We start from the raw sequence: 27,824 nt of genomic DNA, 5'->3' as shown, positions 1-27,824 counted from the left end.
GTATTAGCAGTCGAACCAAGGACATAGTTGAGTTTTAATCGATACAACTTATCTCAGTTCGACTCTCATTGGACAATAGTTGGCTAGATAAAGAAGCATGAACCCCTATGGCAATATTGACGACAATACAAAACCGTAGGATGAACAAAGGACCGCGAACCATAATTGTTTTTAACCATCTCTGTTACGAAGGCCAAAACAATGGACCGAAATCCCTAAGGAAGGAAGAAGTGGCATCAAACAAATTTTCAACTATTCAAGTTTCAAGAACTTCAACCCCAGTAAGTTAACACTAATCTACAAATCTAATCTTTCCTTCTTTTGGGGGGAGATATACATAGAATCAGTGGGGTTTTGAAGTACCTGAAACCGAAAACGGTAATTTAAAACAAATGTATAAACCTATACACTATATAAAAGAGAAGAGAAAATAAATACGAGTTTTTTTTCTAAAAGGGTGATTCCCTAGTGAGCTGGTTGAATGAGTTGCTCATTGAGATGCTGCACTGGAGCAGCCTCTGGAGCTGGAGCAGCAACACGACGATGTTGCCACTCACGAAGGTAAAGGACGGCCAAAAGACAAGCAAAAAGCGTAAGAATAGTAGCGTTCCCTTCCTCCAACACCGTGTTTTCAATCCATGCTTCAATTTTCGGATACAATTCAGGTAAAGCATCAATTGTGTGTACCTGCAAAGGGAAAAGTTCACATCCATAGTTCAGTGCAAGTTTGCTAAAAAAAGAACACTCTCGAAGCATTTTTATTTTGGAATTATAATTCCCCTCCAATCTATCACTTTTATTTGGAATCTGAAGAATTGGTTCCTTTATTTCTGGAAAATATTCACTCTAATTATCTGATTTTATACTACACACTTATTTGAGAGTGATGAACAAGAAACTACTAATACCTCCGACTTGTAAGGTTGTGCCTTTTGAAAAATGCATAAGTGGAAGAATAATGGTTACAGACACTTGTCTAGATTTATAATCTTCGTATCAACAGCCCCAAGAAATGAATTAATGAATTACCCCAAAAGGACACAAAGTTCAAAACATGAAAAAGAAAACGCAAGTTACTCCGATATCTTAGTTCCTTTTCTCATGACATCAGCTACATAATATATGCAAAATGGTAATTTTTAGAAAAACAAGACCAATATGTATGATCGAAACATTCTGATTTTCTGAAAATATGGTACTCTCTTTTCCATTTCTCTTGACATCAGCAAGATAAATAGAGCACAGGGTGTATTAAAACTGATTATCACATTTCTGAATATTTAAGCAAGCTAGATTTAAAACTCACCATAATACTGTCAGCGTAATTCTTTCTAATCCATAAGCTTGTAAGTGCAAGTGTGACGGGCAATTTTGCAGCAGGATCTGTCTCCAAAGCTTCATCATAGTAGCGCTTAGCAAGATGAAGATCATATGGAAGTCCTTGGCCATGCTCGTGCATGTAACCTAGATTGAACAGGGCTTGTGCATTAGCCTGTGATTTTGCATGCTTATATGCCTCAGCAGCCCGTTCATAGTCTCTATCCGTTCCCTAAAAAGAATAACCAATATAAGGCACACTCTCAACAGCGATAGTACTCTCACAACATAAACTACTTTATCCCAAATTTAATATCCCCATTTGAATTTGGTAAAACCAAAGTAAACATTGACCATTAGTTTCTCCAAATATAAATTGGGTGAACAATGTAAAATTTGCCGCATCTGGTTTATGAAACAACTTGATTTTATCATCTTTCTGAAAGTTGTAACTAACTATTGTACTATATTGAGGGGAAAAAACGGTCCAAGTTGAGATCGTCTAACCACCAGAGTCAAATGGGATAATGTAAACAGAATTATGGATGGAGAGAGCATTAAATAATTGATAAACATATCAGCAGACAAGTGCATGGAACGATGCGTACCCTGCCGTAGTAATATGCATCTCCTATCAGCAAGGCAGCATGTTCATTACCCTGCTCAGAAGCCAGCCACCATAGAGAATGTGCTCTTTGATGTCTTTCAGTATCTGTGCATAATCCAGATGCTCCCAGACACAGACTTGGTTCATCAACTTTGTCAAGAATCCATGCAGCATTACTTTGGGCTACTTCATAACCCATATCTGCCATTCTCGAGTATAGAAGTAATGCTTTTCCCACATCACCCTTCAGGTAAGCCTCCAGTGCCCACCTAGATAACGAATTCCATGGTCCCCGCTCTGCAACTAACTTGTATAATGCAGTAGCCTAAGAACCATTCAGTGAAAATAAGCTTAGATTAATTTCAAAATACTCAAAAATGGACCAAAGCTCCAGCAAAATAGGCTAAACGGATATAAAGGATGCAGATACCTATCCAACTTAGTTCTTGTTGGATTCTGAGAGCATCTTCAACAACATTTTTCCGCCTTTAGGAAATATTAGTATTGGTCTACACTATTACTACAAACCACATACCTAAAGTATCTTACAAGGACCGAACTAACAAGGTAAAATGATCAGGTATATCTGACCTTAGTCTTCCTCATTACTCAGAAGCAGTGGCGAACTCAGGCGGTAGCAAGGGGTAGCGGCCGCTACCCCAAACCCGGAAAAATAAATGAGAAAGATGACCTTTTGCTACCCCGTTCTGATGGCGTTAATTTAATTATAAGTAAAACTAAAACCTTAATATTAGCGGCATTATGTGTTGGCTGAAGTGGTAAAGTTCAGTGCTTATTGCTTAAGCCTTTCACCCAGCTCACCCGCGTTCAAACCTCACAACAAGCATTTCTTATTTTTTATTTTTCTTCATCATTAACTACTAAATACTTCATACTACCTATTATGTACGAGCACACTATTTAACAAATTATTACTTGTCAGTATGTTACCCCCTCCGTTTCATAATTTATTAACTTATTTTATTCTTTGTGAGTGATATTTCAATCAAAGGTAAACAAATAACGAAGGATGAATACTTTTTTGTATAAATTACAAATTGTGGCATTTTTATTAGTAACTCTTAATATATACGAGTTGTTAATGTATATAAACAGTCACCGGAAGTGCTAAACTAAGATTAGGGCACATGCACAATAAACAGTTTCAAAACAATAAGCGCGAAAACAATGCTTAAATTGAAAAAAATAAAGCGTTATCAGTACAAAAAAATGGTGTTCATCGGTGTTTCTTTTAACAAAAGAAGTGTTACAAAAGTTTCGCTACCCCGTATAGAAAATCCTGGGTTCGCCCTGCTCGGAAGCCAACTACAAGTAAGGATAACTAAAATTGAATTGTAAAATCAATATATCAATATCTATTTCAGGCTTTTTTTGGATGTTTTACTATTAGAATTAGAAAATTATACACTTATTGTTAAGTAAATTAATTATTTACAATTTTCCTATTAAAATTAGGAAATAATTAAATATTTAAAAATTTTCCTATTAAAATTAGAAAATTATTCACTTATTATTATTATTATTATTAAAATAAATTATTTATTTACAATTTTTTCAATTAAACCCATTTTATAAAAAAAACAAAAAAAAAATATTACTTTATGTTAAAAATTAACCACTTTTCATTATTATAAAGTTACCACTTCTATATTATTATAAAATTACCTCATTTAAACATATAGCTACCATTGTCTATCATAAAATGATCACTTTTTTTTTTATCTTTTGGACCATACAATTGCACACAATAACTACTATTCTCTCTTTCTTCAGGCTTTAACTAAATGAGACAAATAGGGAATGACAAAAGAGAGTTTCAATGATTATAATATCTGAATTTTAATCTAAGATCAATATCAATCAATTAAATATAAACCTATTTAAATTTGTCTTATTCATTATGGGTAAGACATGTATCTTATAGGGCGAGAGATGACTTGTGTGTGTACTTTTGTGCATGTGTATTTTTGTTAGACGTAGGGGTAGGGGTAGGGGTAGGGGTATGGCGGGTTTTTGGGGAGGGGGGTGAGTTTCTCGAGGGGTAAGGTTAATCTTTAACGTTTAAGAGTGTAATTTTGCGAATATAAGCAGATATCAATAGAGGGAATTGTTCGTGGATAGAGATGGGGTTGGGTAGGAAGGGTTAGGTTGGTTAATTGAGTAGGAAGGGTGAATGCACGTGAAAATTTTGATATGGTGAGGTAATATTAGAACAGGTAAATAGGTATATTTTATTTGAAGGTCGTAATATGAGAAAAGGAGAAAACACACATATTATATTATTTGAAGGGGTAAGTTTCTCTAAAATATCATATATATATATATATAAACGAAACCATATATAAGTTTCTCTAAAATGGACAATAATAAGGAATGACAAAAGAGAGTTTTGATAATTATAATTTCAGAACTTTAATCTAAGATCAATATAATTTCAATATAAACTACTTAATATTTTCTTATTCATTATGTAATTGGTGTGTTTTTTTTAGGGGTATGCTGGGCTCTTCGGATGGGTTTCTACAAGCCGCATTTGTTCATTGAGATCGAGAAAATGGGCGACAATATAGAGGAGTGGACGCCTTAGAGGAATCGTTCGCTATTCTGCACAATCAATGTTTCATGCTACCAAACATGTAATATCAAATTTGCCTCTATGGGAGATACTGGTCAATCAATCTACTTCCCATCAAAAGCTTTCTTATTTACTTGTTGCTTGCATTCTTAAGAACTATTGCCTTCATTCTTACTAACGAGCATGTGTGTGTCGACTCTTGATGATCGAGACTAGGATCCCGACACATGCAAATCTAGACCGATTACGAATGCACTAGTGGGTGATCACTGACTAGTGCTCAACGCTCTCGCTTGCATTCTTGTCATGAGATTAGACAAGGGTGGGCGCCACGTTCCGGCCCAAAGTAGCCGGACCATGACACCAAGCAAGACCTATAATAACTATGAAACATCCAGAAGCGTGGCATAATGATGTCAGCTCATTTTATTTTTATTTTTATTTAACTGGAAAATATACTACTATTCTCGTTTCTCTAAGTCTTAACAGTAGTCTAAAGGCGAAAGCTTGTGCCTGAATTTTGATAGGTAGGGCACTTAAGCCTACGCACTCTATTTTGCCAAATCACGTATGGCCTATTATCAATGATTCTGATCGTTCAGTGCAAAAACAACCTTATAATTTTACAACATATTGAACCTGATAAGTGGGGGCCTAATGGCATTTTAACAATATTACTACAGTAGTTATGTTAGCTTCATAATATACCACTGTTTACTTTTTTTCCAGGAAGAAAAGCAGTAATGCCTTTCTTGGCTGAATCTCTACGGTTAATATCTAGAGGGTGTGACCAAGCACCACGCTCAAAGCCCTACGTTTGACAAACTAGTTCTAGCCCTCTTTAGCCCCAAACAACCAGGCACAAGACAGATACTAATAGTTAAGACAATGAAAGGGAGACAGAAAGGTTGACCGGGAATGTTAAGTAGATCCAACACAGAGAAGACAAAATCAACATACCGTCTCAAGATTCTTGTTCAAACCCACACCAGTGTGAAACATCTTCGCCAACTGGTAGAAAGCCTTTGGTTGACCATTATTAGCAGCCATCAGGAAATATTGGCGTGCCAGCTTCACATCCCTTTTCACTCCAATCCCTTTGAGGTACAATACCCCAAGATTATAGTAGCCGCCAGAGTCCTCATTATGAGCAGCCTTCTCAAAAAACTCTCTTGCCTATTCAAATAAACAATAAATAAATTAGGTAATTTAAATAAACAAATCCAGTATATCTAGAGAACGAGATCAATATGTTGAAATAAAAAAATGTCGCTAAGCAAAGCATTGTTAAAATCAGGACAGTTATAAAAACCATTTAGGTGCCAGAAAACTTCCAAAAAACCTACTTAAAAGCCATTTAAGTATGCCATTAATAAACTATAACGCTAACTATAACATGCTAACATAGTCTCAACGCTAATTACCAACAAAATTATATTATGAGCAACAACTTATTACCCATCTAAAAGGACGTTAATTACAAAGCTAAAACAAGAAACCCAGCTGTGAACCATAACTTGATCTTACCTTGGTGTAGTTCTTCTTCTCTATTCCGTAGCCTTTGACATACAAATATCCAATGCCATTATAAGCAGAGTAAAGTTGCTGTTTAGCAGCAAGAGTAAGCCATTCCAAAGCTTTAGTATAATTCCGTTCAACCCCAACTCCCCTGACATAAATCTCACCAAGGTATTCCATCGACCTAGGTTCTCCTTTCTCAACAGCTTTCGAGAACCAAGACAAAGCCTTGGCAGGATCACGGCGCAAACCTCTAAGGCCAAAATAATAGAATAAACCCATTTTATACATTGCCCCGGCATTGCCCTTTTGTGCTTGATACTCCAGTATTTGAAAATCCTCATCATCCTCCCCTCTAGACTTCCTCAAAGCTTCCTTGTTTTCCTCTGCGCCAACATGGATCCTCACCGGTTCTATAACTAGCGAATCCTTTGAAATCAAGAAGTTTTTCACCGCAACTTCTGCTAGTTCACAATACAGTTTTGCTGCCTTTTCATGCATCTGCACCACTTTCAACAAATTAAAGCAAACTTGAAAAGAAATATGCTACCTTAATCCATATTAGTTATTAAAGTCAAATGTACATCTCCATTTTGTGCTACTAACACCTTATTTATCAAAAGTAACAGAAATAACACAATACAGCAATTAGCCAAGCTCTCTACAGCAGACGAAAACAAACAAGTATCCACGTTTATCAAATTAAACCTGTTTTTCATATGGCTTTGATAACAGTAAAACATTGCATTAACACCTTAAAATGTGGTTTTCTGAACATAGAGTAATCAAACAAAGAACATTGAATTTCCACATACATCTAGTAAATTCATTCTACCAATTCACTACCGCTAAAACATTCCACCAATTCAATTTTACCTCCTAAAATGTCTGCATTACTACTCTAGTTCTGTCACTCATCAAGAACACATGCCTCACTAAACGAATTCAAATTAAACAAAGGGCTTACACCAAATCATGGTGGTTGTACAAAATACACCCAATTCATGTGCATGAGTATATGGAAATTAATCCATTTCGCTTCCTAAAACCGACCATATCTACACCAAACTAAATAACCTCAATAAAATCAAAACGAACTCAAACTAAATAACTCTCTTCAATCAGGCATGTTTCCTCTACAAAATGCCGGTTTGATAACATCAACACGTCAAATCAGTCATTTTTCTTCATAAAACCGATCATCTGAACACCAAACTAAACAACCTCAATTCAGTCAAAGCGGACAAACGAATTATGCTAAATAAGTATAACACATCAAATTACTCCAACTCGCTTCCTAAAACCGACCATCACTACACCAGACTAACGATCATACACATTACAAAAAATAAGCATTAACTCATCAAATTACTCCAATTCGCTTCCTGCAAACCTCCATTCAATCAAAATCAAAATCGAACAAAGAAATTACGCTAAATGAGCATTAATAACACATCAAACTTCGCTTACTGAATACCTCAATTCAGTCAAAGCAAAATTGAACAAACAAATCAAACTACTCCAATTCGGCCCTGAATAACCTCAATTCAATCAAAACAAACTAACCACGCTAAAAAGCATCAACAACACATCAAACTACTCAAAGCCGCTTCGAAAACAACCTGAATCAAATCAAAATCAAAATCAAAATCAACAGCATTAAACATACATGTTGTCTAGCATAAGTATGAGCAAGCGCCATCTTAGAATGCAAATTCCCACCACTCGCAGCAAAATGATGATACAAAAACGCCTTAGCTTGATCTCTCTCCCTACCAATCCCTAATTGATACAAAAACCCTAACACAGACCTCGCATGAGGATCACCTCCTTTCGCCGCCGTCTCGATTTCGCTTGACGCCTCCTGCATCATCATCACGTCACTGGATGACACCGCGTCGATCAACTTCGATAATCCGGAATAATAAAGTCCCCGGTCTGGTACCGATTCCGATTCCGGTTCAGGTTCGAGGACCGGTCGCCATGAACCGGAGTTTAGGTCATCGGAGGATGAGGAAAGTGATGAGTCCGAGTCGGATTCCGAGTCGCCGAACTCGTCCCACTCGGACGAGTCGGAATCGGAGGCGGCGTTGGAGTCAGGGGTGTCGCGGAGGTCGTCTTGGGTGAGGACAAGGACGTATGGGCGTTTCGCGAAGGTGTGGAGAGGGAGTAAGAAGAGGAGAATAAGGAGGAGGAGAGGTGGTGAGTTGTTGCGCCGCCGCATTGTGGTGGTTGTAGTGGTGGTGGTAAAGAAAAAACGATTATCCGATATCCGCTTTGAATTAGAGGGTCGTGAAGTCGTAATTATGTTGTGTGATATTGCTACGTCAACGGTCGTGGTCTGTTCCAATCAAGTCTAGCCATGTCACTTTGTCACCTATTTGTGTTTGAGTAGTATATTAATATAGACCTAACACCCCAACTTGTATAGCTAGGTAAAATTTGGCCTTTATTATACTTCCTCCAATTTCCTATGTTTGCCCCATAAAATAATGAAATGTGAGGTATATTTTAATGAAATGGGGCAAACATAGAAAATTGGAGGGAGTAACTAATTTTCATTTCCCAATCATACCTATATTCTAATCAATCTCTTTCAACATCTTATTTTTCGTCTAAAGAACATCGTTCACCCAAATGATGTCCAAATACCAAGGACACGCGTCGGACATGTGCCAAAGTTAGACACAGCTTTATAGGTGTTCGACACGTTTAGAGGTGTGTCCGACGAGTGTCGGTGTCGGACACGGGACGGCTGATAAAGAGAAGTGTCCGTACAACCTAGTTGTATAGTTGCAGCAAATTTTTGGTTAGTTCAATCCATTTTGTTTTTGCCTTATATATGATATTTAACCCGTTTTAAATTTAAGCGGATATGTTCATTTTAAATGAAAATTTGCAGTAAGAGTTTGCATGGCCAGATTTGCCTAGAAAATGACAATGAATCAGTTAAAGGCTGGTACGACCTCTCAAACAGCTCAAATTTAAGTGTATAATACAAGATTTTCGAGATTTTGGGATCCCGGGACAAAAACGTCGTTAAATCATACAGATGGTATCTCGGATCAGCTAAATCAGCCAAATTTTAAGAATAAACAGAGGACATCTAAGTGTGCCAGTATGCGATAAACTAGTCTCCCACGAAAATCGAGTACTTCTTAAAATTAGGTGATAACTTATTATTTAGGGCCGAAATCGAATGCGGTAACTCATGGAGTGACCCAGACACGGGGTGGAATGAGAGGAAAAGAAACATGACCTGGTATGACCTCCCAAGCGGCTCAAATTTAAGTATATAATACACGGTTTTCGGGATTTTAAGGTCCCGAAACAAAAATGTTCGTAACTCATACGAATGGTTTCTCGGGTCAGATAAAACAGCCACACAAATTTTGAGAAGCAAGAGAGGATATTTGAGAGTACCGGTACACGATAAACAAATCTGGGACGAAAATCGTGTACTCCTTAAAATTAGATCAATAATTCTTATTTAGGGTTGAAAACCGAATACGTTAACTCACAAAGCGTCCCCAGACATGTGGTGGAAAAATTGGGAGGATAAGAAAAATGACCCGGTACGAGCTCCCAAACGGCTCAAATTTAAGTGTATAATACACGGTTTACGGGATTCAAGGGGTCCCGGAACAAAAATGTCTGTAAATCATACGAATGGTTTTCTTGGGTCAAATAAAGCAGCCACACAAATTTTGAGAAACAACAGAGGACATTTGAGGGTGATGGTACGCGATAACGAGTTTCGGACGAAAATCAGGTACTCCTTAAAAATAGAGGAATAGTTCCTAGACACGTGGTAGAAAAGTTGGGAGGAAATGAAACATGACCCGGTACGACCTCCCAAACGGCTCAACTTTGATTGTATAATACACGATTTTTCGAGATTTCAGGGTCCCGGAACAAAAATGTCTGTAAATGATAAGGATGGTTTCTCGGGTCAGATAAAGCAGCCACACAAATTTTGAGAAACAACAGATGACATTTGAGGGTCCCGGTACGCGATAAACGAGTCTCGGACGAAAATCGTGTATTCCTTAAAAATAGATGGATATTTCTTATTTAGGCCTCGAAACCGAATACGGTAACTCACGAAGAGACCCCATACATGTGTGGAAAAATTGAGAGAAAAAGAAACATGACCAGGTCCGTCCTCCCAAACGCCTCAAATTTAAGTGTATAATACACGATTTTTGGGATTTCAAAGTCCCGGAATAAAAATGTCCGTAAATCATACAGATTCTTTCTCGGGTCAGATAAAGCAGCCTTACAAATTTTGAGAGGCAACAAAGTACATTTGAGGGTACCGATACGCAATAAACCAGTATCGGACGAAAGTTAGGTACTACTTAAAAATGGATGAATACTTCTTAATTTGGGGTGAAAATCGAATAAAGTAACTCATGAAGCGATCCCTGACACATGGTAGAAAAAACTGGGAAGAAAAGAAACATGACTCGATACGACCTCCCAATCGGCTCCAATTTAAGTGTCGGGATTTCAGGGTTCCGGAACAAAAATGTCCGTAAATTTTACGGATGGTTTCTCGGGTCAGATAAAGCAGCTACACAAATTTTAAGAAGAAACAAGGACACTTGAGGGTGCCGGTACGTGATAAATGAGTCTCGGGGGAAAATCAGGTACTCCTTGGCTGGAAATCGAGTACGGTAACTCATAAATCGACCCCTGACACGTGGTAGAAAAAGTGGAAGGGAAAAAAATACGTAATTTATTTTCGCAGTACGTATTTTACTTATTACAGTACTTTTTGCACTAAACTTTCCATTCCTTTACCCTTGGCTAAAAAACACAAACCTAATTCTCTCTAATTTCTCCCTATTGTTAAATCCTTAACTTTCTTCATCACCTTAGAATTCTTCAATTATGAATGATTATTCGAGTATGGAGCAAGTATTTAATTCAGTAACACATTATCATTAATAATCAAATTGACTCTATTATAATTTTGTATCTTTTTTAATTAGGGTTTATGCTGAAATTAATTGAAAAATCATCGTTTATATTCAATTCTCAAAGATATTACAATCATTTACTTTGAAAATCTACTTATCAAAGAAACACATAACATTCAAATGCAATTTAGAACTCAAACTATCATGTCCCATTGTCCCATCAAACGTATTAGAAATCTACTTACGTATTAGAAATAGAAGCTTGCCCCTTGAGTAAATCTAAAGGCCAAGATAACTCTACATTATCGATTAATTGGGTGAAATATGCGACTATGAATACAACGTTACAGGAGGAAGAGAAAGGTGAGCAGCGTAGGTGTTGTTAGTTTAATTAGATCTTTTTTTCATCTTTTTTCAATTTAGTATTCCGTTTATGAATGCAATATATGCGTTTGTAAAAGTTATTTATCAATTATGTGTTTGTAAAAATAAATTTTCAATGAAGTAAAAAAGTTATGAACACACTACTGAATTTATCAATGGAAAATAGGTGTGTTTAATTAGAGAGAATAAGTTAGAAAGAGATTAGAGAGAGAAAATGAAGGGGGAAATAAAAGGGGCATAATTGTCAATAATGTACTACGATGAATAAAATATGTACTACGAAAATCAGCACCCAAAAAAATATTACCCCATAGTTACAGCTCCTGTCAAGCTTCCGAGTAAATGTATATAAATCAACTCAAGTGAAATTAACATACTCGAATTCTTCTAGGCCAAAACTTGCCTATTCATAAATAATTATATTACCCTAATGTCTCAATGACTCCTACAAATTACAGATAAAAAGAAATCAAACTTGTACAGATTTACCCCTTATACTAGCAACATAATATTTCAAAATGACACATGATAAAAATTCAAACTAATTTAACCCGACCTGACCCGTTCGAACCATTTTAGGATCTTGTTAAAAATGAAATGTCCCACATTGGATAAATGGATGAGAAATAATGAAATATATAGTGGGTAAAGTAGATAAAAGGCAGTAGGTGTGACAAACAGCCATGGCCACACATAGTATTAATGGAGTTTGCATCAATGAAATCACTACTTCATATCTTCATTTTCCCAAACTATGTTCACCATTATCATCCCTCTTTACAAGTACTTCTCCCTCAGCTTCTCCATTTTCTTACTCTTACTCCGTCTGTAACAAAGTTTGTCATAAACTCAGAGTTTCTTCTGAAGGTATGCATGCCTACTTCACCTGCTTTTTACTTTGACATTTACTGATTTACTGTTGTAGTGTAATGTTCTCCGAGGGATTTATTCACTGCATGACTCATTAAACTTTGTTGTGAAGTAACGTTTTTTGACGCAATTTTTATCATGGGTCATTCGAAAACAGCTTATCAGATCCCCGTACCCCACAATTTTCGGGAACCTGCAAGGCACTATGGCAGTGGTGGAGCCAGAATTTGTAGTTAGGGCGGCGAGAAATTTCAGCGGGGACGGATAAGTAATGTCATAATCTAAACTTGAAAACAGTTCCAAAATTTAACTAAAAATTTTGAAATTTTCAATTTTCAGCGGGGCGAGCCCCCCTCGCTCCACCAATGCACTGTGGTAATGTTGTTGTTATTGCTACTCATAGTAAACAAAGTTGTCTTGGAATACAAAAGAAATTGTCCTTACTATTTTTAGAAATAAAGCGGATATCTCCGTCCTAAACAAGACCTATATATTGATCCATCATATATGAATGCTGTCCAGTGAACTATTTTTATGATATCTTGTACATGATATTAAACAGGACTACCTAGTAATGTAGAAGAAGAAGAATCAAAGTTTGTTCCTATTAATGATGAAGATCCTGGTTTCGGGCCTCCGGTGAGCTTGCTTTATTTTAGTTGCAGTTTTTTATTCTTAAATATTAATGAAAGGGCTGTAATAGTTCTTTCAGTTATGCACTTATGCCTAGGAATTTGAAGCCAATGGTGGTAATCTTGTGACTGTCAATCAACTACTGGTTTCAATTGGGATTGTATCTTCTTATGACTGTCAAATTTAGACGACTGTCGTTTAAATCGGCCAAAAACAGCTTTTGGGATTGTACCCTCTTATGTCTGTCAAATTTTAGGGGACTGTCGTTTAAATCGGCTAAAAACAGCTTTTGGGATTGTATCCTCTTATTACTGTCAAATTTTAGGGGACTGTCGCTTAAATCGGCCAAGAGCAGCGTTTGGGATTGTATCCTCTTATGACTGTCAAATTTTAGGGGACTGTCGTTTAAATCGGCTAAAAACAGCTTTTGGAATTGTATCCTCTTATTACTGTCAAATTTTAGGGGACTGTCGTTTAAATCGGCCAAGAGCAGCGTTTGGGATTGTATCCTCTTATGACTGTCAAATTTTAGGGGACTGTCGCTTAAATCGGCCAAGAACAGCATTTTATAGGAAAGGGTTTCCCGAATGGAATTCCTTTAATGAGAATGTATGTGCTTTATTTTCATTTTCGATGGAGCCAATGACTAACTATATAATGATGGAACAGACAAAAATTGACTCTTTATACTGTTTGAGCTTCTTATATTGTGAAAATAACACTTTTGGTTGATCATTGATCAGTCGAAAAGACGTAAACTACATCCATGAATTTTCAACACAGTAATAATGTATAAGACCTGTTAACCAGTCATAAGGGGGAGCCTTTAAGAGTTTAAGGCACAATGATAATGGTTTCGGTGTCGTTGTAGTGAATGTCTTCTCTCTGAATTAGACATGAGAAATAATGTCTTGCTTTTACAGGCCATATTGCTTCTCGGATTCGGAGTTGAAGAGGCAGATAAGGTAATTACCTTAACTACTCTGCCAGTCATAATTATATACAGAAACCAGCTTTACATCTCCTTTTTTTCCTCGTTTCATTCGTTACTTCTATATAAAGCACGAATTACAAACGCCCTCCGACATGGTAGGATTACCCAAAAGCCTCCTTACCATACTTGCCCTAAAAATGTTTTGAAGCCTAAATATGAAGTTTGAGCTTTGCAAAATTGCAAAAAACAGTTAAAACTGACAGATTTGCCGCTTCAGGTACACGCTTGTGAGTTTACTGTTCAGACGCGCAAATATTAGACGTCTTCTATGAGTTTCTGTTCATATGACATTTCCTATGAGTTTAAACTAAATGGGCAGTAGCTCATGTTTCCTATGAATTTCCCGGTTTTTCTCTTTTCGAAGCATCTGCAATGCTACTCATTTTCTAAAGATGAAAAATGTTTCTCCTGGCTGTAGATAAAGCAATTCCTGAAGGATTTGGAAGGGGAATTCTTACAGGTATGGTTCAAGTTTCTATATCCTTCTGTTCTATGTCTCGGAACAAACTTGACAACACATTGAATTTGCCGTCATTTATGGAGGATATATGTCTCGGCGTTGAAACAGGTTATATACTGCACAGAAGATATGATCACTCGGTCCCTGTCGGACGCATTGAACAGCAAGCAAGAGAGCTTGGATAAATTGAAGGTTAGATAGTAATTTTATTCGTCTATTACGCTTTCTCGTCATATAATACAGCATCAGTTGATATGGTATCATACTTCTCTCTAACAAAAAAAACATCATTTACCTAATATAATTTACCCTTGAAGATCTCGATGTTTTACTGTGTTCTTTTGCGCAGATTGCAAAATCAGTACCTCGGCTATGCTTTCTCTCAGGGCTAACTGGTGAAGAGATGATGATGTTCATTGACGGCTTTGAAGAAACAGGTAATACAATGCTTAAAACAGTTAACAAAATAAGAACATGGTGCCGGCGACCCGTCTCCTCTCTTCCGATTAACCCTCCTCCCCTTTCTTACCCACACCCGGTTCTGGATCGTACGGGTCTGCCCGTTCCTCTCGGTCTGCGTGGTGTATGTGGGCTGTTCGGATCTTATCGGACGAGTTTGTTGAGGTGGTGTGGCAGGGTGGTGCTTGGATCTGGCGGTGTTGTGGGTTGGTAGGGAGGCGGTGGCTTCCGTTTTTTTCCTGTGTTCCGCTTTGTTTCCTTTATGTTTTTGTTTAATTTCCGTTTTCGTTTTTGTTTCGTCTCTCCTTCTGAGGGCTCTGTCCCCGTCTATCGGTGGTGTCCTTCTCTCAGTTTGAGAGCTTTCGTTTTCTGGTTCGTTTGTAGTTTTCTAATAAGTCAGCAGAAGATCAGCGTTGTTATAGATCGTTGTATGGTTTTACATATTTTGTCCGATTCATGGCTACAATCAATCACGTCAGAAGAAATGGATACTCGTCAAGGAAGATTCGGAGACCCTCTTATGGATGAAAGCCTTTTGCGGCGAATCGATGATAGAGACTCTGTTGCAGTGTTTCATTCTTTTAACAAGAATTTATTTCCTATGGTTGTAATCGATTTGTATCCGATTGAGCTTGGCATATGTTGTAGATGTCGTATGACTTTTTATTAATGATAATGATCTTTTCTCAAAAAAAAATAAAAAAAATAAGAACATGGTGCATTTTTAGTGATGTAGCATTTCTTTTCACTCAGGAAAAAAAAATGCATTTCTGTAGTCGATTTACAGAATCGTAGCCCTCCGGTTTTAGCTGGTTTCTAAAATGGTGTGTTATTATGTTTCAGATCTAGAGGAAGCAGTGTTCGCTGCCCATCTCCCAAACAACTCCAATAGGCCATTGCAGGAGGTAATAGATGAGGTTATGGGGGATCATGAGATGGTGGTAAGTACGCCTATTATCGTTCTTATTTTCCGTCATCTTCTCTTTAAATCTTCATTTTGTTAACTAATTCTATCGTTTCTTAGTTCTTTTACTCTGTTTTTGTTTTTGTTTTTGTTTTTCTATTGTAGTCGGGAGAGTCGGGAGATTCGGAGGAGACATGAGTTAGGAATGTTCGGCAAGGATTGTTTTAGACATAACGAGAAAGAATCCTGTCTCAGCTTAGTCCCATTCGTGGATCTTACCCTTGCGATAATATGCCATTTGTGGCGGAGGTTCATGGATTTGGTCTCTTAGAGGGTGGTTTAACACGAACCACCGAACTATTTACTAGTTCAGATTATGAATTTTTGAACACAAATTATCTTTGCTAATCGAAGCTTATCAATTACTGTTCCATAAATTGGGAGGACCATTTTCAAGAATATTTAATTGATGAGTACGACAAAAATGGTCTCTCAATAACTTATTGAGAGACCGTCTCTCCAAAGTTTTAATGTTTGTAGAAATAGGTACAGTCGTACAACTCTTAACTAGTAAACCAAAAAGATAAGAGCTTCAAATTTGTGCCATACAATCAGCTTCTCTTGTCCTCCATACTTGAGCAGTGGCGCTGTGGCGCCACACCACATGAGCAATAGTTACCCGTCTTCTAATATGCTTGATCTGATTAAACCCGAAAAAAACACGATCTGTCTCATCAAACAATTTACGTAATCCTTTTAATTTGTCTGATCCGATAATTGATGTTTACCATTTATCCATTATCAAATAACTGGACTCTTGCCCCCATTTACAAGACACGAGAAGTATTACAATTAGATTCAGGACAAACCAGTAAATCGTGTACACGTTTTACGAGTCAGAGTTTTTGATTTCAAATTTACACTTCATGCAGACATGTAGAGAATGTGGTTTCAGATATAGGGCAAGTTTTTAATTTATTAAAAATACGATGAAATATCATTCTAGTTATCAAAAATTGGTATCTATACTAATTTAAGCTGGTCGTAGAAGGCGTACAGAATGTTACATTGTTACTGTTCTCCCTTGGCGAGCTTGTAATCATTCATCAATTCCATTTGCACATCTTGAGGAACCGGAGAATGCTCTTTGTATTCCATTGTGAATTCACCTTTTCCCTGCAATTTGAAATAAAAGAAAACGATCACACATCCCAATCACGGATTGAACAATGAACATAGAAAGGTATCCCAGAGCTGATTTATTCACCTGTGTCATCGAGCGCAGGTCGGTGGAATATCCAAACATTTTGTTAAGAGGAACCTGTAAAAGGAAAAGGGGAAAAAGTCTTCAAACAATTGTCTCGTAATGAAACGACTGTCTCGTAATTCGTAAACATTGTTTTCCCTCCAATTAATTGAGGGTCTAATACTTACGAGTTACGACAGTGCCTATCTTGGAACAAAAACTAAACGGGGCCAAAATTCAAACCCTTAATCTAAAGTAACAGCCCAACAGGTTACAATGTTGCATCAGGCAGAGATTTAGGGAAAATCATACTCCGTAGTTCTTATTTCTCACCACAATTACATAGAAAATAGAAGGTGAAATAAATCAAGCAGTCAGCGAAGAGGTGCTTACATGCGCAGTTATTACAGAATCATCACCATCCTGGTCATTGCCAATGATCATACCTTTCCTCCTTTATATCAAACAACAAAATATATTAGGCACAGAGATTATAATTTATAGCAACTACATACTACAAAACTTTCAAAATTTCACAAATAGTCACAACATAAGACTTCTGTGAAAAACTCAATGTTCAGTTTTGAACATTAATGTAGCTTGACTACATCAAGAAAATAATTAACATTGCATGAACAAATTAATTTTGCGAAAATCTTATACAACAATTTTTCTAATGTTAAAAGTGAAAATTCAAAAGACGTGGTTACATGAAAATCCTACATTGTAGCATTACTTGGGGAAGTTTAACTTAAGAAAGGAACTCACTTGTTTATGTCACCAGTCACAGAACCCTGAAACTCCATAGGTACTTTCACCTCCACCAACATTATTGGTTCTAATACCACGGGCTTAGCTTTCGTATAGCACTGTTAAGTATGATCATAAAAGCCAAATATAAAGGTAAACACTGGAAAACATAAGCATGTTCACACAATAATTAAGAACCATCTATACTTTAGTAGTTTAGTTCTTTTGAGGAATGTCTTGGGTCACCAAAACTAGGTTAATCCAGAAATATGAAGCAAAGAAACACAAGACAAAAGATTAAAGCATTTAGGCATGGGCGGGACCTGTCTAAATGCATATATGGATGCCAGTTTGAATGCAAGCTCACTGGAATCTACAGCATGTGCTGCGCCATCTGTTAAGCAAATACGAATATACTCCACTGGATGCCCAATAAGTGAACCCCTACGTCAAGTTCAATTTCAATACTATAAGAAAACCAACTTAAAGCAACACTATTAAGTAAACCACCACTACCACACCCGGAGAAACTGTAACAAAGAAAAAGGTGTGTTAAGAACAACCAGGAAGGCAGGAACTCTTCTTTACAGTTTAGACTTTAGAGTTTAGATGACGGAATAAAATACTGATACTCACGAATTTGCTGCTTCTTTGAATCCTTTCTCAATTGCTGGTATGAAACCTGATGGAATAGCTTGCCCTACCATCATATTCTCAAATTCAAACTTATCAGTCGATCCAAGAGGAAGTGGCTCAATAAATCTGCAACAAAAGCAGCATGATGAGCCAAATTAGCTTGAAGACAAATTCAAAATGACTAGCCGGCAAACTTCAAACAATGGCATTTTCTCAATTTTCAAACTCAAAGCGTTTCCTAACAGAAAGGAAGGTCAAGTCTACTGGAAACCTAGTCGCATTTTGGTCGCCATATAAAGGTCTTGAAATAGGCTTTTCCAAAAAAACTCAACTTTGATATGATGGCCCACATAAGCATGCGGATTCAGCCCCACTCTGTGTGAATACACACAACACACACAATCTGATCATTTGATACGCATAACATGGTATAAAGATAATTTGGCTTCTTCTACTTCATCCCTATCAGCTGGTGATTTTCCCACCTACCTTCCCATCCCTCAGAGAGGAGAAGTTTATGTCTGTCCTCATACACACTGTCTCTCCTTACCATGGTTACCATATTCGTAATATGTCCAATTCGAATACGCGATTTGCTCACAATAGTGAATCCCATACATTTGTAGATATGGCTTGTGGCTTGACCAGGGTTAACTACTAATTAAGGATTAGTACTAGGGCCTAGGTTAAGTACATTTGTGATAGCTCATAGTACTAACCCTTACTTAGTAGTTAAGCTGAAATACTGTGTGCTTAGTTGTTATACTTAATGTCACTTCCTCGTTGAATTATAAATTATGGCAATTTGTGAAACAGCTTTCAGGAAAATCATTCAAGGTTAGATCCTACTGTTGATTCCAGACTGATGAACTACAGAAGTTATTATGAAATTTACTTGCTCTTTTTAATTTTACCACAATAGGTCACACCAGAAACAAGGCACCTGCCAGCAGATTAATTATTCTCAAAAACTTAAAAACGCATATGTTCTGTCTTCTAGTCCAGTTAATTCTTACCCGCACACTCTACCGTACTGCCCCTGACCCCCACTTTGCTTCTTATGTATATAATCAAAATCAGCGCGTTGAGTAATAGCTTCTCTGAAATTAACACGAGGCTTTCCTGTTTGGGCATCAACCTACAGCAAAAGAAAGACGATATATCTGAAATGTACAAGTAGGTACTTTTTTATTTACACAGAAGTGACAATTTAAATATATTAAGAAGTTAAGAACCTTATACTCTCGTCGGATGCGCTCCACATAAATGGCTAAATGCAACTCTCCCATCCCTGAAATAATAGTCTGTCCGCTTTCCGCATCTAATCCGACACGGAAGGTTGGATCCTCCCTCTGGAAACGATTGAGAGCTTTCGAAAACTGTCAAAAGTAGATACTTCAGCAAGAATAGAAATAAGATTACTGAGTCGAGTACAGAAAATACATAGCTGATTCTCTGTACTCACTTGCCCTCCCGAGTCCTTAGAAACAGGTGAAACAGCCAAAGACATCACAGGCTCAGGAACATTCATGGATGTCATAGTGTACTTCACTGTACCGTCGGTAAAAGTGTCTCCTGGTATTAAGCACAAATTTGTATAAGAAATCTGACAGAGTGCAAGAGAGCAGCTCACGAAGAATTGTTAAGATGGAGAAACAGGTTATATGAATACAAAATTTGTTAAAGCTGACTTGCATGTCCTGTCCATTAACGGGATATCAAAGATTTGTTGTTCTTTGGTTTTGGAATACAGTGAACTAAATTAAAATGGCTCGTCGACGGTTAATTTCGAATGAGAAAGGATGTGCAAGTCCAAGCCACCCCACTCCTTCACTTGGAGGGAAGCCTCTTTGGAGACAAACAATGATGATAAGTAGATCAGAGATCCTTAATTTAATTATATACAACAAGAAAGGCAAAGAGCACAAACCTGAGGAACAATCAACTCCAAATACGGCAACAATTTGCCCAGCATGTGCTTCTTGAATGTCCTACAACATTAGATTTCCAAGTCAACTAACAAGTGAAACAACCCCCGCTTTTAGCATAAAATTTCTAACAATTTGAAAAATGGAACTGGATGCCTAGATAACCAGTGGACATGCATGGGTGACAAACATTCGATACCCCACAAGAAGCATTCTTCAAATTCGAGTAAACATTGAACCAGATAAACTTGCCAAGGTTTCATTGAAGTAAGAACTAACCTCCATCTCATTAGAATGCATCCGAACAAGACGAGGAACCTGCAGTTATAAAAGAAAAGGAACATTAGACAGATGCTATAATCAAGTCAACAAAACCAAGTTAATTGTGATGAAATAATACTTCTACATGCTACAACAGCTTAAAAGGAAAAGGAGGAGTTGCTTGCCCACTACCCTTTCAAAACACCAGATAAAATTTAGACATTTTCCGATAATGTCGGTAATAGTTGCTCTACTGAAGTGCCAAAGGACGTACAAAACTAAAACTAACAACAGCAACAACATTACCCTAGTGACTCTCAACTAACAGTGGAAGAGCAAGGAATCAAACGTACATAACCTTACTCTTATCTTGAACAAAATAACGAGGGTGTTTCCAATTTAAATTTCATCAACGCTCACGAGTTGCATCAATCAACACTTACAACAATATAAGAAGTGCACACAGTTTAGTGAGCCATTTATCATATAAAAAAGCTAAAAAAATTAGCGGGGACAAATTAATTAATAGGGCAAACAAAGGAACTATCACAGTTAATCATGTAGATTGTTGATGATTACACTGAAATAACACGGACATGTTAAAGTACAAATCAACCTCACATTTACACAATGATGTAGAAAAATGATACACAGCATACTATCACATTCTGGAAACTAGTTACAAGGTACAAATAACAATCATTTTGTCCCTTCAAATATATGCTTAACACTCCCTCTATTTCAATTAATACATTCTTATTAGACTTTTCTTCTCCTCACTAAAACTGTCAAATGGGGATTATTCATTGAAATGGAGGGAATAAAAAACAAGCAAACCTTATAGAAAATAAGGGTGACTAAATGCACTCACGAACTTAATCAAGTGTCATATATATCACCCATATGAAACTTTCGAGTTGAAAAGAGACTAGAGATTTGAGGGTCTGAAGTTTTGCTCAAATAGCTGAAACAGCACATAAACACCAAAAAAAACATGTAACTTGAATGCCACTAGAGTCATAGACTCATAGGCATCCCACCTCCTTTCTCCGAGTAAAATATATACAATGATGATATTAGTAAAGATACTATACCTTAACTTTCTTGCCCGTATTGATATTATGTATGAAGTCGCCTTTCTTGATAGCACCTTCATATATTCTGCACAAATTTAAACGACTCATGCCATATGAATAATAGATGTATAACACATGGCTTACTAGTTACTACTCCATTAAAAATAAAAACTACCATAAACAAGACTTCTCAACAAAATTGCCTTTTAATACCTCAGATACGTTAATTGTCCGAATTTTCCTTCTTCCAATTTAAAAGCCAGTGCTACAAGAGGTCCAGTTGGAGACCCAGATAGCATAACCTAACCAGTAAAGGACGGTCAGAAAGTAATTTGATCACTTCTATCAGACTAGAGTTGACATGGGCAGGACAAATACCTTCTCTTCATCATTGTTCTGATCAAGAGCATAGTTGCTGACTTCAGTGGGGCATGGCAAGTAATCAAGGACTCCATCAAGAAGTGATTGTACCCCCTGTTACTCAAGAAATGCAAACCAATTATAAAATAGACAACTATCAGAATTCAAAAAGAGGATGGAGAATAGGGTTTCTTTGACATATGGTAAACGAGCAGAAACAAAAATATTACGAAAACCTTCACTAAAATGCTTATGATAATGTCCACTTTGTTGGCCGTGGTGACTGGAAACGAATTCAACTATCCAAGGTTCACATTTTTGAAAGTAGTAAAGCCGCCATGGGCTACACTAACTACATCAAAGGGTTTTGGTTTTTGCTTTTGCTTATTCAAAGTAAGCCTGGAAGCCACGCTTACCTTAGACTCTAAGACAATAGGCACAACCAAAACTGACTTTTGGTGAGTGGAGGTCTAATGAAGAACTCAATATAGGCAACAAAACAAAAGGGATAATTGCAACAAGATTAACATACAATAAAAACCATCATACCTTGTTCTTAAATGCACTCCCCATGAATACCGGAACAAATTTCCGTGATATAGTCACTCTTCGGATAGCATCCTACTCAAGAAAATATAATATTAATAATAATTATCAAATACTCCGTAATAAATAAGAGAGCTCTCGTACTAAAGTCACCATTCAAATAGCTCCATAGCACAAGTTACGAGACCTTGCCATGTTAAACAACCGAATTTTAATCAGATATGTTCGAATCAAAACAAAAACTACCTCTATTTTTAAGAATCACGGGACTCTCTGATTCGGAGTCATTTCAAGAAAATGCATCATCAACTTACCTCAAGATCAGAAGAAGAAATAGGCTCATCTGCAAGAAACAACTCGGCCAATTTATCATCAACCTCAGACACCACCTCTATTAACTCGTGCCGCTTTTCAGCCACTAAAGCTTCCATGTTCGTTGGAACTTCATCCGTAACCATGTTTTCACTGAAAATTAGACAATTTAGTAATAAAGAAGAGTCTTTAGTATTGAGCCGTATCATTGACTAACGAGATAGCATGCACACCCGCTTGACCCACGGAAGTAGTAAGCTTTTTGTTTCACGAGATCCACAAGACCCTCAAAATCCTCTTCAAGGCCAATAGGTACTTGAACAGCAGCACTGTGATGCCTGAGCTTTGCTCTAGCCTAAAAGGTCGGAAAATCATAACCAAAAATCAGTATTCGCAAGAGCCCAGGCTTGAATGTCCTCAATATGAGAACAATTAATACATAAACACATCTCAGAAGAGAACAAAAATATGATCAGACTTAACCAATATCCTCAAGGGGTACAATAATTGGAGCAAAAGATGCATCAAGTACACCCACCCATGCCTGTAAGAACATATTACAGAAATACAGACTAACCAATGTTGCAATGCAGGCAGAGCATCCACTGAAACTTCAGATTACAAGATAGAACGCAGTAGAGATGTGAACACTCATCCTTTCTTTATAAGTAAGATATAATCTTAATTAAAAGGAGCCAAGGGGGTGACACCCACGTACAAAAGATATCATAGAATTGTACACCTACCCGTGTCTCTAAGGATTTACTATAGACTAACGAAAGTGGCAATGCAGGCAGAGAAACCTCAGAAACTTCAGGTTACAAGAAAGAGCACAATACCAGAAGTGAAAATTATTTTTCAAATGAGAAAGTGACAGGAAGGTAAAATATAATATGCAATGAGAAAACCTATTCTGGCAACCGTAAATTTGAAATTCAGAAACAGTCAAAATGGCAAAGACAAAAAAAAAATGTAACTTATCCTCAAAAAAAAGTAAAAAACAAATGTAACATAAACTCAATCAGAAATTAGAAAATAATGACCTTGAAAGTAGAGCCACAGACAAACAGACAGCAAGTAAATAAAATAAAAAAATTAAAAAAAAAGAGGGAGAGAAACATACACAAGTACACAACCGTCAAAATTTAGACCTCAAAGCCATATTGTAAAAAAACTACTCTTCCTAGGGTTTTGTCTTTTCAACAGATCAATAAGGAAAAGTAGTGACTCCAACCAGATGGACATAGTAATACATAGTGTTGGTTACTGATACATTAAAAAGACATCTTAATTAATTGGCATAGTGGACTTGGGCATCAAAAAAGTTTCCCCCTAAAGTATATTTGAAAAGCAGCCACAAATTACTCCAGTTAAATTATTAAACAATTATTCCTTCTAATACCAATAGCTGGAAGGAGAAACTTGCAAGGGAAACAACAGATACTCGCACATTTACTCAGTGACGCTTACACAGTTATACGGATACAAATCAATGCCCAATCTAAGTTCGAAAATTAGTGCATACCTGGTTGAGAACTTTCCATGGATCTGCTCCCATTCTATCCAACTTATTGATGAATGCAACCCTGGGAACCTCATACCTTCTCATTTGCCGATCAACAGTAATTGACTGACTTTGAACACCACCGACACTACAAAGGACAAGAATAGCGCCATCGAGCACACGTAATGCTCTCTCTACTTCAATGGTAAAATCAACGTGACCTGGAGTGTCGATTATATTGATCTGTAGTGAGGAGTTTTAAAGAGTAAGAGAGAAACGAAATGATTGAACTGAAAAACAACATATTTCATATCTTGGTAAATGGTAATACCTACAGCTCATAGGAAAGCATATATGAATACAAAGATATTGCATCAACCAAAATTGTAGGCAAGACCAGCCCAACTGAGTAATGTCTTATTGTCTACTAAAAAATTACCATGATCAACAAAATATCTAACGTCTCAGATATTTCACAAAGTGGAACAAGAGTCAAACTCTTAATTAATAATATCCCGGCACATTATTCCTAGTTCAGGTGGTCTTTACTGTAATAAAATGGCATGCAAACAGCGTTTTAATAAGAAGGAAAAGTACATAGATTCAGCCTTTTTAAAATTTCAATTCATTATAACTATTTGCTTAAACTACTAGCTGAATTGTACTACAATACTATAACCTGGGAGAAAATAGAAATAAATAAAGAAAAGAGGCATAAAAAATGCAGAAGATAGGGATTTAGAGTGAAACTGAGCATGGGAAAAAATCTGTACAGCTTGTCTGGGTAAACAAGTAAGAGAGAAAAGGATGAGAGGGTGGTATGCGGAGGGAAAATAATTGTGGGGGGTGAGTGAGAGAAAACGTCCTAATTTTGGTTCCCAGTTAGTGGAAAGTGGAGACTGAGAAAAGAGGAAAAGAGAATGCTAGTCGAAGGAACGGAGGTAGGGTCATGAGAAGGTTGACTCCCAAACCCAAGGAGGATGGCAAAAATAGATCCTGTTTCCTCTGTTCAGAGCTACAATGGTATTCAATAGCATGTTATTGCCATCGTCATACCATTGTTGTTATTCAAGGCTTGTTTGGATACAAATACTCAAGGAAAGGGAAGGTGAGGGAATAAAAGGGAAGAGAGAAGAAAGGAGCTTGCTCTTCTGTAGTCATTTTCCGGACTATCGAGGGTTTTTTTATTAGATAGGCAAAGAAAATTGACCCCTCAAACTACCTCCCCGTCCTCAAAATCGTTTATCCAAATAAGGGAAAATGATTCCTTCACTCCCCCCCAAATAAGGGAAAATGATTCCTTCACTCCCCCCCCCCCCCCCCAAATAAGGGAAAATGATTCCTTCACCCCCGTGATGATCTTTTGTCCCATTCTGTATCCCACTCCACACACATCTTGACAACTCAACACATTAGCGTATTTGTGGTATATTTTTTATTTGCATTAAGTGATGTGTCAAGATGTAAGTGGAGTGACACACATAATGGAACACCAAAGTGGGACAGAGGATCCTTATTGCCCTCCCCCTCCCTTTTTCATTTACTTGCCCAAAGAGGCTAAGACGGTTGACGAACAAGTGTGTTTGTGTTAACACCTAGGTTACCTGATTTGCTAAACCACAAGTGTGACTCCTCTGTAATTCGCCTGTATTCTATCACGGCATTTGCTTAAAATCTATATATCACTACTCGGCTAACAAAGTATCGCGAATTGGATGGTACATAGGCATATCAAACTAGCTAACCTCTCAACATAACACCCTATATCGCGCTATTGAACACAAATTCACACCAACCATGCTACATCCTATATCGGGATATTGAACACAAATTCACATCAACCATGCTACATCCTATATAGCGGTACTGAACACAAATTCACATCAACCATGCTACATCCTATATCGCGCTATTGAACACAAATTCACATCAACATAAACTACAAACACACATCCGAAAACATCAAAAAATGCCGAAAAATTAAACAAAGAAGCGGACCTGGAAATCTTTCCAAGTACAGTAAGTAGCAGCAGACTGAATAGTAATCCCTTTCTCCCTCTCCAAATCCATGGAATCCATCTTCGCACCAACACCGTCTCGGCCTCGAACCTCATGGATCTCATGAATCTTACCAGTATAATACAATACTCGCTCCGTAAGCGTAGTCTTCCCTGAGTCAATATGCGCCGATATTCCAATATTCCGGACTTTCGCCATTGATTCCTCCCATACCGACGCCTTGTCATTCTTACGCGTCGCCGCCGCAGCTCCGGCGGAGAAGAATCGAAGCTTGTGGCTAAGGAGAGCCGTACACGGCGGCGCGTGGTGGTGGAGAGATTGGGAGTTGGAGAGTGTGTAGATGAGGCGATTTGCTAGGGTTTTGGATGAACGAGTCGCCATTGTTGTGAGGTTGATGATGGTGAAGCAGTAACAATGGCGATTGTAGTTGATCTGTCGGGGAAATGGAGTTCGTCTCAGTAAAACCCTTGCTGTGTTGGTTTCATGCTCGCATTTTATCTCTTAAACCCTATTTTTTGTTTTTACAAACAAAATAAATAAATGTTTTTTTTTTTCATTTTTGCGTCCAATTTGATTTGAAATGGTGTGGATGCGTCACGACTCACGTGTTGATCAAGTGTAATACCCCGTACTTTGGGAGCTTAATTAATAATTATTATAGTAAATATTTTGTTAATAAAATTACTACTCGATAATCGTGTCGGGTTAAATAATAATTGGATAATATTCAGTTGTATACAGGGTGAGACGGAATGATGATAGTAAAGGTAAAGGGTAATAATAATAGTTATATTATATTATTAATATTATGGGTGTTATTATTATAATAGAAGTTAACCTACCCCACGGCCCACACTATTTAAATATTAGTATTATTAATATAATAATAAACCTCAGCCTAACCTAAATATATATACTCCTGAATTTCTATACTCATAAAGACAAAAAAACACAAAAGAAGCTGAGAGGAAGAGAGCGTGGTGCGGGATTTGCTTGGGACTCAGGGTCATCAACATCACGGTACTCCGTCACCGCTATCATTATATCATCATCATCATCATCATCGTTTTATTCCTTCTCCATCGTCATCGTTCCCTAAATTAGCTAAGGTAAGTTGTACGATTATATGACCGTTTTATATCGTAATTTGCTAAGTATTGTCACCAATAAACTTAGACCGTAGAATAGGTTTATTTGGAGTCTGTTTAGGGGCGTTTCGAGATTTACCTTGGGGTTTAGTATAGCAGGTTTAAGACAGGTCGTACTGTTCTCTTTTAGTACGCTTTCGACTAAAACTTCATCGAGACCGTGCAACTGGTATGGACAGAATTAGGGTGCGATATTGATGCGCTGCGTCGGGTGGTGGTTGGGCCACATAGTTACAGCGAATTTTCTTCAGGTTGTTGTCGTTGCGACAACGTCGTATTTTGGGTCCCCTGTTTTGGGTCGTGAGAGGACGAGAGCGAGGCATCTGGTGAGTCGTAGTGTGGTGTGGAAGTCGTGGTGTTAGCGTCAAGCT

The 27,824-nt window shown here is 37.3% G+C and overlaps 3 protein-coding genes across 6 annotated transcripts; 1 reads left to right on the top strand and 2 right to left on the bottom strand.

The window, feature by feature from the left end:
* Nucleotides 1-221: 221 nt before the first annotated feature.
* On the bottom strand, nt 222-8,440 carry LOC141646741 (ERAD-associated E3 ubiquitin-protein ligase component HRD3A). Its single transcript, XM_074454676.1, has 6 exons — nt 7,708-8,440; nt 6,048-6,539; nt 5,481-5,696; nt 1,926-2,249; nt 1,307-1,549; nt 222-687 (listed from the first exon to the last, which is right to left on the bottom strand). The coding sequence occupies exons 1-6, from the start codon at nt 8,260-8,262 to the stop codon at nt 466-468; spliced, it is 2,052 nt and encodes a 683-aa protein (XP_074310777.1). The 5' UTR covers nt 8,263-8,440; the 3' UTR covers nt 222-465.
* Nucleotides 8,441-11,969: 3,529 nt separating this feature from the next.
* LOC141646743 (uncharacterized) lies at nt 11,970-16,104 on the top strand. 2 transcript variants are annotated; one of them, XM_074454680.1, is made up of 8 exons: nt 11,970-12,214; nt 12,780-12,856; nt 13,774-13,815; nt 14,263-14,304; nt 14,413-14,496; nt 14,654-14,741; nt 15,607-15,704; nt 15,833-16,104. In XM_074454680.1, the coding sequence occupies exons 1-8, from the start codon at nt 12,031-12,033 to the stop codon at nt 15,863-15,865; spliced, it is 648 nt and encodes a 215-aa protein (XP_074310781.1). In that variant the 5' UTR covers nt 11,970-12,030; the 3' UTR covers nt 15,866-16,104. The 2 variants fall into 2 exon arrangements, with proteins under 2 accessions (XP_074310781.1, XP_074310782.1); XM_074454681.1 differs by having other exon boundaries at nt 11,973-12,214; nt 15,842-16,104.
* LOC141646742 (elongation factor G-1, mitochondrial-like) lies at nt 16,068-26,846 on the bottom strand. 3 transcript variants are annotated; one of them, XM_074454678.1, is made up of 20 exons: nt 26,285-26,846; nt 24,308-24,529; nt 23,016-23,137; nt 22,785-22,935; nt 22,474-22,545; nt 21,943-22,038; nt 21,778-21,866; nt 21,583-21,649; nt 20,507-20,545; nt 20,230-20,290; nt 19,765-19,874; nt 19,535-19,678; nt 19,316-19,437; nt 18,300-18,425; nt 17,987-18,107; nt 17,682-17,782; nt 17,307-17,367; nt 16,935-16,988; nt 16,725-16,843; nt 16,068-16,367 (listed from the first exon to the last, which is right to left on the bottom strand). In XM_074454678.1, exons 1-19 carry the CDS (start codon nt 26,684-26,686, stop codon nt 16,739-16,741), a joined length of 2,265 nt encoding a protein of 754 aa, XP_074310779.1. In that variant the 5' UTR covers nt 26,687-26,846; the 3' UTR covers nt 16,068-16,367; nt 16,725-16,738. The 3 variants fall into 3 exon arrangements, with proteins under 3 accessions (XP_074310779.1, XP_074310780.1, XP_074310778.1); XM_074454679.1 differs by having other exon boundaries at nt 16,735-16,843; XM_074454677.1 differs by lacking the exon at nt 16,068-16,367 and having other exon boundaries at nt 16,626-16,843.
* Between the last annotated feature and the right edge of the window lie 978 nt (nt 26,847-27,824).

This window comes from Silene latifolia, chromosome 3, assembly GCF_048544455.1.
Source record: "Silene latifolia isolate original U9 population chromosome 3, ASM4854445v1, whole genome shotgun sequence".
Taxonomy (NCBI): Eukaryota; Viridiplantae; Streptophyta; class Magnoliopsida; order Caryophyllales; family Caryophyllaceae; genus Silene; species Silene latifolia.
The sequence above is the reverse complement of the archived record's forward strand: the minus strand, read 5'-3'. Positions and strand labels throughout refer to the sequence as shown.

What these genes read in the sequence shown, in the direction of transcription:
- LOC141646741 (XM_074454676.1), bottom strand. Translation starts at nt 8,262, where the DNA reads ATGCGGCGGCGCAACAACTCACCACCTCTCCTCCTCCTTATTCTCCTC. An exon ending in TGAACAAGAATCTTGAGACG is followed by an intron (nt 2,250 to 5,480) that starts GTATGTTGATTT and finishes AATGGTTCTTAG; the next exon opens with GCTACTGCATTATACAAGTT. An exon ending in ATGCATATTACTACGGCAGG is followed by an intron (nt 1,550 to 1,925) that starts GTACGCATCGTT and finishes TATTCTTTTTAG; the next exon opens with GGAACGGATAGAGACTATGA.
- LOC141646743 (XM_074454680.1), top strand. Translation starts at nt 12,031, where the DNA reads ATGGCCACACATAGTATTAATGGAGTTTGCATCAATGAAATCACTACT. An exon ending in ACTCAGAGTTTCTTCTGAAG is followed by an intron (nt 12,215 to 12,779) that starts GTATGCATGCCT and finishes GATATTAAACAG; the next exon opens with GACTACCTAGTAATGTAGAA. An exon ending in TGGAAGGGGAATTCTTACAG is followed by an intron (nt 14,305 to 14,412) that starts GTATGGTTCAAG and finishes GCGTTGAAACAG; the next exon opens with GTTATATACTGCACAGAAGA.
- LOC141646742 (XM_074454678.1), bottom strand. Translation starts at nt 26,686, where the DNA reads ATGGCGACTCGTTCATCCAAAACCCTAGCAAATCGCCTCATCTACACA. An exon ending in GGACAATTAACGTATCTGAG is followed by an intron (nt 21,650 to 21,777) that starts GTATTAAAAGGC and finishes AAATTTGTGCAG; the next exon opens with AATATATGAAGGTGCTATCA. An exon ending in ACCTGCGCTCGATGACACAG is followed by an intron (nt 16,844 to 16,934) that starts GTGAATAAATCA and finishes TTCAAATTGCAG; the next exon opens with GGAAAAGGTGAATTCACAAT.